Source organism: Stegodyphus dumicola, chromosome 12 (genome assembly GCF_044657685.1).
Source record: "Stegodyphus dumicola isolate Sdum_Otavi_A_Nest chromosome 12, ASM4465768v1".
NCBI lineage: Eukaryota > Metazoa > Arthropoda > Arachnida > Araneae > Eresidae > Stegodyphus > Stegodyphus dumicola.
In genome coordinates this window covers 47,841,247-47,853,975 of record NC_140779.1, presented here as the reverse complement: position 1 = coordinate 47,853,975, position 12,729 = coordinate 47,841,247, and the positions used below count along the sequence as shown (strand labels likewise).

Genomic DNA, 12,729 nt, shown 5'->3' with positions numbered 1-12,729 from the left:
GAATGCACTACAAAGTAGAAAATAATCTTTTTATCCCTTACTTGATCTAGAAGGAAAGATTAAAGCGACTGAACATTAAAATTTGGGAATTCGTATATTCTGAAGAAACAGAAGTGATATAACAGAAAGAATAATTACTTTTATTCATTTAAATGTCTGTATAAAAATTTAGATTTCATAAAAAAATCAGGGGTTATTACCAGTCCAATGTTTTTATTCTTAATCACATATGTTCAGTAGTTCCGTGATAGTTTACTTTTTATTGTGTCTAAATTCATGTAATTTAAAAAGCGTTTTTCCACGTATGCTTTATTTGCAATGAAAATTATTTTCAATTGAATCCACTAAGGAGAAATAACATAAGAAAACACTTTTTTCGTTTCAAAAGCAATATTATTATTCTTTTAACAATGCAATCTACCATTTTAACTCAGCTCATTTTGAACACGTTGATGGATGTTGTGTTAGCAAATAATAAGAGATATATAGATATATTAAGTTTTACAGGAGTTTTGAACTAAGCAAACGTATTTTTACCGGCATAGGTTCTTTAAATGCGGCTGTGACTATCGAAGGGCGAACGATAGCAATAGGCAGACCTCCGCCTTCTGAAACCAGCAAATTCTCCGCTAAAGCTTTACTGTAGTGGTAGGTAGTAGGACGACCATCCATCAGTTTAGGCAAGAGGGTCTCCAGTAGCTCGTCGTCCATCCATCTGAGTAAACATCATCTCTAACTTACACAATTTAAGCAAATTTGCAACATATGAATGGATAATAATAATGGCATAAGTAATAGTTCTTAATATCGATATAAATATCAAATTCAGCTAATTCAGTCAGTAAGATTCTTAAACTAATATTATTGTAATATTTATAGAATTTTAATATAATCACAGTAGTTCATCTTAGAGTAGCCATTTATTTACTAAATATTCGTACAAAACTAAGAATGCTTAGTAAATAAATTCCAAGCCGTTGATAAGCATTTCGCTGATTATTTATCGAAATTAGAATAAGATAGAATATATGAAATAATAAATCTGGAATTGCCTCACATAGTTTCTCACGATAGCCAAAAACCTTCTCACGGTAACTAGCTTACGTTACCCAAAAGCTTCTCACGGTAACGAGCATTATGCATTATGTCCCTGATCTCTCAAGCATATCCTCGAGAACACTTAAAGTCACATACTGGACATCTCCAGGACCTTCTCTCTAGAACCCCATGCACACGGTGTACAAAGATGTTGTGAAGCTTTAAAGTCCTCTTTCCATCTCTCAAAGGTATTCTAGAATAGTCACTCCAGAAGAGTAAGATGTGTCGTAATTCTATTTATGAACAGAGTGAATAATTTTAATATAGAAATGTACTCGAAAAATTATCTAAATTTTATCTTAAGCTTACAATCATGCTATATCATAAAGAAAAAACGGTAATATAAATATGCATTCAGTTATTTTTTGAAGAATAATTTAATTCATTTTCAGAACTTCATTTAAAAATCTATTAGACTTTACAAAACAAGAAATGCGAATTTATCAAGACTGTTCAAATTTATCCTCTGCAACAGATTAAAGCTATAAAGCATAGCGAATATATAAAGATGGATTTGTATTAATATTGAAAGCATATATACCTATATTTATTTCTTCGAATTCACAAATTAAAAAATAACTCTATCTATCCCCCAAAAAACGTTTTTTCCAAGAAAAACCATCAAGAAAGCTGAACTTGAACTTACATTAAACAATATGTTCTTTATTACTCCATACTGATTTTGCCTTTTCGATATCTTATACAATAAAATAAACAAATATATGTATATAATAAATGTAAATACTTAAATATAAAATTATAATATATCATTACAAAATAAAGAAGAAGAAAAGAACCCAATTTACTCAGTAATTTCTATAACTTTCTGAGCTGGAATCTTCTCCGGGTAGATAATCTCATCAATGTCTTTTCTGTTACAATAACTATAAGCCGTCGAAACATGAACGAGAGCCTAAAAACATTTTATGAATTAAAATATGAAACCTGTAACTTCCACACACACACACACACATATATATATAGTGCATAAAAATATATAAAATGTATTAGTAAATGTAACACAATTTTTTAATAAAAAGAAGCAGTATTTTCTGCAACTAATAGTTGGCCAAACAAAATCATGTGTTTAAATATATCTCATTTATGTATTATCCTTGATTTGCAACATTCCGCTGCAGAATACATTTATTATCCACATAGGTGTTTCTAAGTCGAGCATTGTACTTGCCGTTTCCCAAGATAATGGAAAAGTTGTCAGAGGAATACTGAATGCTCAGATATCCCATGATTTGACAAAGACTTAATTAAACACTTTGAAAACCTAAGCACAGTGTTCTTTCAATTGCTGTCAATGCCAATGAGGAAGTATTACAAAGTCCCTGTAGTAACACCACGCACTTCCACATCAGAAGGGTAAAAATGAGCAAAGTTGGAGGGAAAATAGAAAAGAAGGGAAAGGTGAGTAAAAGGAAAGCCTGTATGGCTGAGAGGCAGAGGGGAAGATAGTGGTGAAAAAATAAAGGGGAGAATCGACAAGAAAAATCAGAGTTAGTAAAAAAGGAGTAAAGAATCATTGGCAATGGCAATAAACTTAATTGTGAAGAGCTAGATGAGTGGGTGGATACTTAAATCAGGCATCCGATCAGAATTAATCTTCAAATTCAGAGTAGGCTAACATAATTTGTACGGCTTGCATTCCTAAGATTATTTTTTCTACTTGTGATTTAACAGTTCACATCTTCTGTACTATTAACAGGATGTTTTATAAAATCTGAAGATTATTTGGGTTCTTGAAAACATCAAGAATAGGGTCAATATTTTCATCTTGGGTAGAATTTTTCGTGAGAACTTCGCTTTAAGAAGAATATTTGGTAGTAAAGCTTACTGATGAAATGTCCTTTATGAGGGTGCGAAAGTAAACTTCAGTTTTTCAGCTGCCGGATTTCTAAGTTCCTGTTTCCTTTTCATGTCCGCAAGTCTTTTTTGAAATTCAGGGCATCCTGAGAATGAACTAATGTGGTTTTGTCCGCATGAAATGCAATTAGGTTGCTGACCTTCTTTAAGTTTACAGCAATTGCTGTTAGCGCCCGTTTTCTTTGATTTTGTAAAAGAGGACAGAGTTATATGAAGATATAAGGTTATTCTGGAGAACGAGACCTGGGCATTGTAAGCCTAAGTGGTAAGCAGTCTCTATACTCAACTTCTGTTTGTGTAGTCAGATAAATGATTTACACTGAGATTATTTCTCTTGATATCTCAGAGAAATATAGCACCATGTCACATGTATCATATAGTCATCAAAGGCAGACAGATAACATCAAGAGGACATGTATGTTGTAAACAAGGACGCATGTTTTAAACAGCTTTGTTAAAAAGACGTAAAATTAAGAACGCCTTACACAGGATGATCTAAAAATCTCGTACATTAAATTTTCAAAAATAGAGGAAATTTACAAAATGTTTATGCTATTAGTTTTAAAAACCTTTTGTTTGGTGAAAGGCGGAGATGAGTTTTCTCCAAGCAGAAAGACTTTATGAGATGTTTTGGAAACATTTATGAGATGTTTTAGAAACTTTATTTCTTTAAGCATCATTTCTGAACATTACACTGTACTGATGTATATTTATTCATTTCTCATACCTACTTAATTTTTATCTTCCTTCTCAAAATCTCAGCTAAGTGTTATAAGAACCCGCCGTCTATCAGCTCAGGCGAAAGGGAAAGAAATCGAGAGGTCGTGTTTATAATACACTCGTGCTCAAAAAATAAGCAACAAACGCTAAAATAAAAGGTACAAATGTAAAAAGCGGAATTAAAATATACAGTTTATCTATGAGGCAAAGGTTGCATCACCGAATGCAAATAGGCAACCAAAATTAGTTTAGAATGCAATCCCGCAGTCACACTACAATCCTTTAAAGAAGAACACGCCGGACCTCGGCGTCAGTTCGCAAGCAGTAGCAGCTCTGTTTAATCCGAGATACCCAAAGCGGAATGCATGAGCCGAAGACAACATTTGCACAATGAAAAAAGTTGGAGGGCTGACGGGATGCTACATGTTGATACAGACAATCCGCTGTTGTGTGAGAACTGAATATGCATCGTAGTATGCTGTCGATTTGTTACCAAAGGGATCAAAACCCATGTAGAAGACGTGGGTAGGGACGCCAGAGGAATACTACAATGGCCAACGATCGCTTTCTGTGCAAGGCGCTGTAGGTCACTATTAGCACGACAGCTGGCGTCGCATCTTTCTACTGCTATAAGGTTGCCCGTGTCCCCCCAGATTGTGTCGCATCGACTGCATGCTAGTGGACTGTACGTCCGACGGCTGGTGTGGTTTGTCTTGCTTTGTCCCTATCGCATGTCAGAACATGGTTGAATTGGGGCCGTGAACATTGCAGTTGGACACCAGAGCAGGGACGTCACGTACATTTATGGATGATTTTCGATTTAATATGCGTAACGATTTCCGAAGGGTGATGATATGGCATGAGCCAGAGACACGTTATCGGGCGCTAAATATCGTCGAAAGAGACCATTACAGAGGAAGAGGTTTACTTGCCTGCTTGTGTGCTGGGATAGCAACGAACGGCTGCACCGACCTCTACGTGGTTCCTAGTAGTTCCGACACAGCCGTCCGATAACGCTACGAAATTCTGTACCCTCTTGTGTGTCCTGTTTTCGCTGCAATGGGTACCAGTGCAATGTTTGTGGACGATAACACACGCCGCATAGAGCTCGAGTGGTGCGTATTTATCTGGAGAGGGAAACAATTTTTCATATGCCGTAGTCTGCTAGATCACCGAACTTGAATAGAGCATGTGTGGGACATGGGAAAGGTTTCTGATGTTAATAGATCAAAAAACGAGCATTGATTTGCAGACTGTCTTGAAAAGTTTTGATCAAAACAAGTTTCTTCAAAAAAGAAATCTTATTCTCAAAATCTTTTTAAATTTGTGTGCTAGAAAAAAGTGGCATGCTTTAAGTATTGGCCCATAGTAAACTCATAACATTATCTACATAAATTAATAAAATATAAATAAAATATTATTAGCAAATATAATTAATATCTTAATATATTAATAAAAATATCTTTAGTCCAATAATTTTTTGTATGACAATTAAGTTATAATTTTAAAGTAATGAAACTGTGTGTGGGATAATAGTATTATGAATATATTAAAAACTGTGCGTGGAATAATAGTGTTATGAACATATTAACATATTTTTAGCATTTGAAAACTTATAAAATACTAGTGTTAAAATGGTTTCTGCATACCAAACGTCAGGAAATTATAAATTATTCTTTAATTAAAACTAAAATTAACCTCTAAAAATCAATCTCAAATCACCCTAATTTATTTTTAAGCAGCCTCAAAGTTATGAAGGTAAAGAACGTCTAAGGAGAAGAGTCACCCTTAGAAGTCCCTTGCTAAAACCTGGTGCAGGGCGTTGAAAAGTGTAAAAAAAATCTCAAACCTTGAAATGAAATATATATCGGTTAATTTTGGGGAATCAAACTTTTAGTGTTTTTTTCCTAAGAGTAAGTATAAACTTTTAGTAAATAAAACTATAGTAACGAGTAAACGCTGAGAAACGATAGATTTCTTAATTTTCATAAAATCGACTTTTTAAATCGAACTTTAATAAATAATTTTGGAATGTGAATATTTACATCATTTAAAACATTTTTATAATTGGAAATTTACATGTCTACTACCAGTGCTTAAGGGGGGAAATGCGTAAAGATTTATGTGAATATGCTGTTTAACAATCACACAATAAACGTCCTGGTGAAAAAGATATTACACAGTTGCTTGACAAAAATGCATTTCGGAAAGATTTCAAAATTTTAGAAGAAATTTGTGAACAATAGGGCATCCTTGATACCTATTAAGGTGAAACGAATACACGTCAATCTCAATTTTATTAACTGCCAAAAATAAGCCTTTGCATGACTCTGAATTCAAACGAAAAGTTTCAGTTCATTTCCAGAGATGGTGTCATTTGTCTCACAAAATCAACGCAAAGTCAGGTTGAATATTTTTATTTATTAAAAGCACTGTTGATTAGTACAAGTCATAAGGTGATGTCACATGAACCGAACTATCATACTTCACTGCTGAGGTTTAGAAGACTCTAAATTTCAATTTTCAAGTATTATTGTTGTAATATGAGAAAAAGATAAAAATTATTTGGTAATTTTCTTTGATACTTTTGTTGATAAACAAAGTTTGTGTTATAATACTTCGCAGCAGGCGAAAAAGAAAGGGGATTTACTTTTTGGTAATGTTTAAGCAAGATATAAATTTAACCTTTGGCGTAAAACCAAAATGGATTTAGAAATTTACAAATAAAATTTGTAAGGAGCTATTACTATATCCAATGTAATGTTACAGAAATGCTGAAAACTTTGCCTTCATTTGGAATAATTACCGCTAACTGCGCCATTTTCTTGCACAGATGCAGGACCCGTTGTGTACCCAAAAGATTTAAATTGACGGACTTTCTGAAATAAGAAAACAGATGATTAACTTTTAGATAATAAACAAATATTTTATATAACTTATATCTAATACTATATATGAGTGAAATAGAAGTAAATGTGCTTTAAAAAACTGGGCAAATTTTTCTGATGCTATTTTGATATTTCTTCCTGTTCAATAAAAACAACAATAATATTTTTTTTAACCTAGCTCATAATCCTCAAATCTGAGACTTGCAATTAAAATTTAAGGCATATAAAGTAATGAGAAATACAAGGTGATCATAATTTAGAGTCAAAGCCCTTTGTACCCATATACTTTACGAAAGCATTTGAGTTAACATTTGAGATATTTAAAAACAGCATATCTTTAGAATTTCCGATAGACAGTCTAGCGCGTTAGGGATAAAAATATTTTATTCCGCACAGTGTGTTGCCACTGCTCGTTCTGAAACCATTGAGTTTCTTGATCAAAAATTGATTTTAAAAAGTATGAAAAATAAAATTAGAAATTCAAAATTCAGGCCTGTAGGTGCCCATATTCGGGCGGAGGATTACGTTATTCAAAATTTGATGGCTGTAGGTATCGTTGTTTTTTCACAGTGCGAAAAGCGTACATACATTCATGCAGATTTTTCAGTATTTAATTTCTTTAAATATAATACAGAGCAATAATATAATAAAAGGTGATAATTAGTATAAGTGCAATAATATAATAAACAATATCAATATTAATATTACTTTAAGTGTAATACAAAGCATTTGGTGACAAAAATATCTTATTCGACCCAAAATGACGCTTCGAGACTATAACCCTTCTGGGCTAACTACCCTTTGTACTAACATTTCTATCGAGGGCCGCTTTATGATAAAATAGTGGAGAAAGGGCCAGGATCGGCCGCCCTTTCTTTAGTCTTTTTGCCACCTAGTGGAAACCATGGGACTACCAATTTCTACCGCCCTTTGCGGCCCTAAATTTTAAAAGCTCTGCTTTTTAAGGAGGTCATCTTTTAAAGCAATTGGCAGACCAAGAAGCAAACAAAAGAAACATATATAGGATTCAGATTTTAAAAAGGAGAAAAATATGGCCTTGAGTGTTGAAAGCAAAGAAACTAGTCTGATTTCCATAAGCGCATGGGTTGTTATCATGCGTGGTTCATACGGTTCAAAGGCCAATTATTTCCGAAAAAAGATGATCGAAAAATCTGTTCAGTGTATTTTCCATCTTGTTCTCGCTTGCTCAAGCTCAAACTTGCTCACCAGCGCTGTCAATAGATCATCGAAAACTATCTTATGTGATGCTTTGAGCTATGTAGTGATAAACCGCAGCTCTGCTAAAAGTTTCAGCTATTCCCAGATAAGCAGTACTCTATAACCGGGCGCTAAATGCCCATTGTACATCATTTATAAAGTCCGAATCAGTACGCTGTAAAACTATTTCATGAAAGACGACCGTGCCATTTTGTATCGAACTGAGTTAAAATTTTTAATGAAATTAATACCAAATAAAATTTAAATTTTTATAATTAATAAATTTCATATATTATCAAAAAATATATGATCAATGATTTTCTTTTTGATTTTCAAACATTTGCATATTTTTATAAAGCAGATCTTTTTAGAATATAGATGCATAAAGTATTCTAAAATAGTTTTCATAAACTTAAGGAAACATTTAATTGTGTTCTACAAGGGAAAAAAAAACCATATCAACTTAAACTCAGAAACTTAATTTAAGATTTGTTAAAACTATTTAACTGCAATGCTTCTAAATATTTCTTTTCGCTTTTCACTTAAAAGTTTTATGAAAATATTTTTAAGATTTAAAGCTGCGAGATGTTTCATTATTTCTTCCTCATTTTCTCTTCCTTCAATCTGCTTAAGTTTACTTCCTCACTTAGTAGATAAGGTTTTCTAATATTCTATTATCATAGATTTTGAAATACTGTAGACTCCCGATTAACCGGACAATACCAGAGAAGACATCCACGGTTAGCCCAAATCTGACAGCATTAAAATACCGGAAAGAATAATACTCTTTATCATAACAGAAAATGCTTTTAACAATTTACCTGTATTTTTAAGCAGTTTTATTTGAACAGTAAGTTCATTTAATTTAATATTCAAAACAAGAACACACTTCAAAATAGGAAAAATCACATTTTCGTTTATACGGTGGAACCATGATTCACAAACGTCTTGAATCACGAACAAATTTTCCGAATGAAAAGTGCGTTGGATGACGAACTATGTTTCGAGATACGAAGATATAATCCGACAGCAAATGAAACTACAAAATATAGTTAATGCAGCCGACAAAATGTGTTTAAAAGAAGAAGGCGTAGGGAAAGATATTCTGAGGTAACTTGATTTGCGAAATTTGGGCAAAATGAGGTAAGGTGCAGAGGTTCACAAAACATTATAACTCTAATAAAGCAGAAGTAAGCTGTAACAGAAATATTTGCAGTGTCTTGCTTTAGGAACCTTTCAAAACAAAGACAAAAACAAATTACAGTTGGTAAATATTTAATGGGACAAAGGCTCAGCGATTCTCAAATCGAAACGATCGGTTTTAAGAAAAAGGTATAAGACATTTTCTCTTTCCTTTCTGCATGCCTTCGTGGTGTAACGGTAGCACACTCGGCGCATATTCAAGAAGTCCAGGTTCGAGTCCCGGCAACGGCATTGCTCATTTTTTGTGTTTCCAAAAATCCTAATGGCGAAAATGGGGAGACGATTCTACCAGGACGCCCGAACTAAAAAGTGGTGGAAAATAATTCGTCGAGACCAGGATTTGGTGATTGGGTCCCTTAATCCCCAGTCACCCTTTCAAAGGTTCAAAGGGGCACTATATAAGGTATTTTCTCCTTTCTTCCAGCATGCTTTCGTGTTGTAACGGTAGCATTTGAATCGGAACGTATTTGAGAGGTCCAGGTTCAAACAAAAAATGAGCAATTCCCGGCGAGGGCAAAATACCTAATGTCTCTGCAATGGCTTCCAAACTAAAAAAGGTGGTGGCGGTGGTCTCTCTTTCTACAAAGAGGGAGAGAGAGAGAAAATCTAAATCCTCAGAAAGACAGCAGCTACCTGATATTTTCACGAAATGGAATTTTTCTTTTAAACAATAACATTTTGCATGTTTTGCTGTACTTACGCCGTGAACTTCATTTCATATAGATCTGGTAAAATTTAATTTATGTTTTCCCTTTATGTTTAGCATTGGGTTAAATATTCTGTATATGTCAGATTTAATGAAATCTTTGGTTTTGTATTACGAACTTGTATACGAATTACTCTTTTCCAAGCAATCATTTCGGATCCAAGAACATATTAATTCATTTTACATTAATTCCTATGGGAAAAATCGTTTCAATTTACGAATATTTCGGATGACGAAATATTTTCAGGAATGAATTAAATTCGTGAATCAAGGTTTTACTTTATTACTCTTTTATTTCGATAGGATCATGGGAATAGAAGATTAATATCTGTATACTTAAATAATTTTTTTCAATTTAGCAATGTCGTTTTAACGAGCGGTTTAACAATGTTTATATATTCCAGATTATGTAGGATTAAATTACTCGTACATACTGATGTGGATAAAAACAATTTTTTAATATACTGTGATATCATTCTGTTATTATCGCTGTTATCCCAAGCATTTTCTTTTCCTATCTGCATTTCTTGCAGAAATTTTGATGTATTCTGATGGATTGTCATAGTAACTTTTCCATCGCACCACCATAAACAAACTGAACGCTTTTAATTTATATTTTTAATGTACTAAAATATATCATGATTTTAATGTGCCCAGCTATTTTCTTTTCACGGGTCCAGCTAATAATTAATAATAATAAACATGAAGAACTGAATTTACTGCTTTTAAATCACTTAATCTGTTAATTAATAACAGAGAGATTAAATTTGAAAGAAAAATTTAATATTTTACGCTTTGCCGATTGGCAGCTCACTGACGCCTGGAAGCTAAAAATATTTTATTTTAGGCAGTGGCAACCCATTTCTTTGAAATCACTGAGTTTGTTAATCACAATTTTATTAAATTTTCCACAAAATGTGAAATAAATAATAAACAAATTCAAAATTCGGGCTTCTAGAGCGCGTGTTCAAGGGTAGGACTCTGTGTATTCATCATTTACTGGCTCTAGGGACTCAATGTCAGGGACGTACATGTATACATAGTACATGTTTACGTATTCATTATTTAGTAACAGCGACAAAGATATATTCATGATTAATTTTAATGGTAGACAAGCAAGTAAAGAATTTTAAAACAAGTATTTACTTCAAAGGTTCATCGAATCTGACTGTAGCAGCTGAATGGAATACCACAGACACATGCTTGGATAGCATATTCACATCCGACTGGCTTAGTCCTAAGTTGGAAAGACTAATATCTCCCGCAATTGGCACAATTTTTGTAAGAGTTGTGGGTTTCTCATGTTTTAGCCTTGAAAACACCTGCAGATGAATTTAAATACATAAGTTGATTAAAAAACCGTTATAAATATATCCCCTTAATTATTCATATTTTTATTGAAAAAAAAAGAAAATTATGTATTTTTCTAAGAATAGTCAATTTCTAGATATACTGCATACAAAATGCCGAATAATTTTAACATTAAAGGTAATAATGATTAATATAACCACAAAGAATTGTAAAAAGGTGAAGCTTTATTAAGCATATTTAAGTATTCATGATTAATTTCTCTGATGATATATTTATTAAGTAATTATAAAGCAGGGGTCGTCAACCCTTAGAACCTTCACGGACCACTACTTATATAATTTTATATTTGGCGAACCACTAATATGAATTAAAGAAAGGTAAATACACTTATGCAATAATAATCAACAAACTACAAATATTTCGTTCACACTGAAAAATTACATGAAAAGTACAAAAATCTTACCTTCTGGTACAGAAAGCTTCACATTTCCATATCACTGGAAAGGAACTTCACGAAAAGAACAAAAAACCGGCAAACGCAAATCAATATCAATAAACTGACAGTGTTAGGCCGCCAATTTTTAATTATTGTAAACATAATAATCATAGCTTACTCAGCAATGGCGCCATCGATCAACAGTTAGACAAAACAAAAACGGAAACTTCCAATGATGCAATTATAAACAAGACTGCAGATGGTTCTCATAAAAATCCATCAAGATGCCTATTGACACAGAGAGAAACTGTATTATTTAACGACCACAATAGCATATGTTTGTAATTCAAAAGGAAAGAGAATTCCAGTTCGCGTTATTTTTGATAATAGCAGCATATCTATGGATGCCAACTCTCACTTTCAAGTGTCGCGAGATACACCTGCAAAAGTAGCTAAAAAACCCTAGATTCAGAAGGAATTTCGCTAAAAGTAGTAGTTAAAACTTAAAAAAAAAAAAAAAAAAAAGTATAATCCATATTTCATAATAGGTTTTGTTACTCGTCATTTTTTAATCTCAATCTTCATAAAAATAATGTCCCAGGTTTTCTACAGACCATGAAAAAGATTTCAGGCACCACCGGTTGGCGACAGCTGTTATAAGGAACACAGAATGTACAGTGACTACCAATAAGTATTTGGACACCTATGCAAATGACGATATCTGCGGTCCTAAGGTACGTCACGGACTCCGCCGGTATATATTGTGTAGGAAACAGCATCGGCTTTAGTCGCATGCTAAATGTCTTGCAGTTCGGAGCTCTCTGATTTCGAGAAAGGTATAATTTCGGGTATCACAAATGTGGCCGCTCCTTAAGGGACATATCTAGCGATCTGAAATACCCAAAATCGACAGTGGCCTATGTGATTAAGAAGTGGTGGTTGAGCGGTGATTGTCTGAATGTGCCCCGGAGTCGGCAGACCAACGAAACTGGGAGATAGAGATCGACGAGTGCTGTCCAGAGAAATTCGGAAGAACCGCACCCAACCGATGGCCCTCATCCGTGAAGAGTTTCAACAGGTATCCGGGAGTATTGTTTCAATAAATACCATCCGTAAGGAAGTACATCTGCTTGGTTTTCATGGTCGTGCTGCTGCCCATAAGCCTTTGATCACAAAGTCCAACAGCGCTGCTCGGTTAATGTGGTGCAAAGCACATCGAAATTGGACCGTAGATCAGTGGAAACGAGTTCTTTGGAGTGACGAATCAATGTTCA

The 12,729-nt window shown here is 33.6% G+C and overlaps 1 protein-coding gene across 1 annotated transcript in view; it reads right to left on the bottom strand.

Annotated features, from left to right (window-relative positions):
* Positions 1-12,729, bottom strand: part of LOC118200982 (putative fatty acyl-CoA reductase CG5065) — a 67,760-nt gene that overhangs the window by 14,966 nt on the left and 40,065 nt on the right. Inside the window, exons 4-7 of the mRNA XM_085827691.1 lie at positions 10,855-11,030; positions 6,500-6,572; positions 1,905-2,011; positions 538-715 (exon numbers count right to left, since the gene is read on the bottom strand). Coding sequence (XP_085683817.1) covers positions 538-715; positions 1,905-2,011; positions 6,500-6,572; positions 10,855-11,030 — 534 coding nt within the window. The remainder of the gene's footprint in view (positions 1-537; positions 716-1,904; positions 2,012-6,499; positions 6,573-10,854; positions 11,031-12,729) is intronic.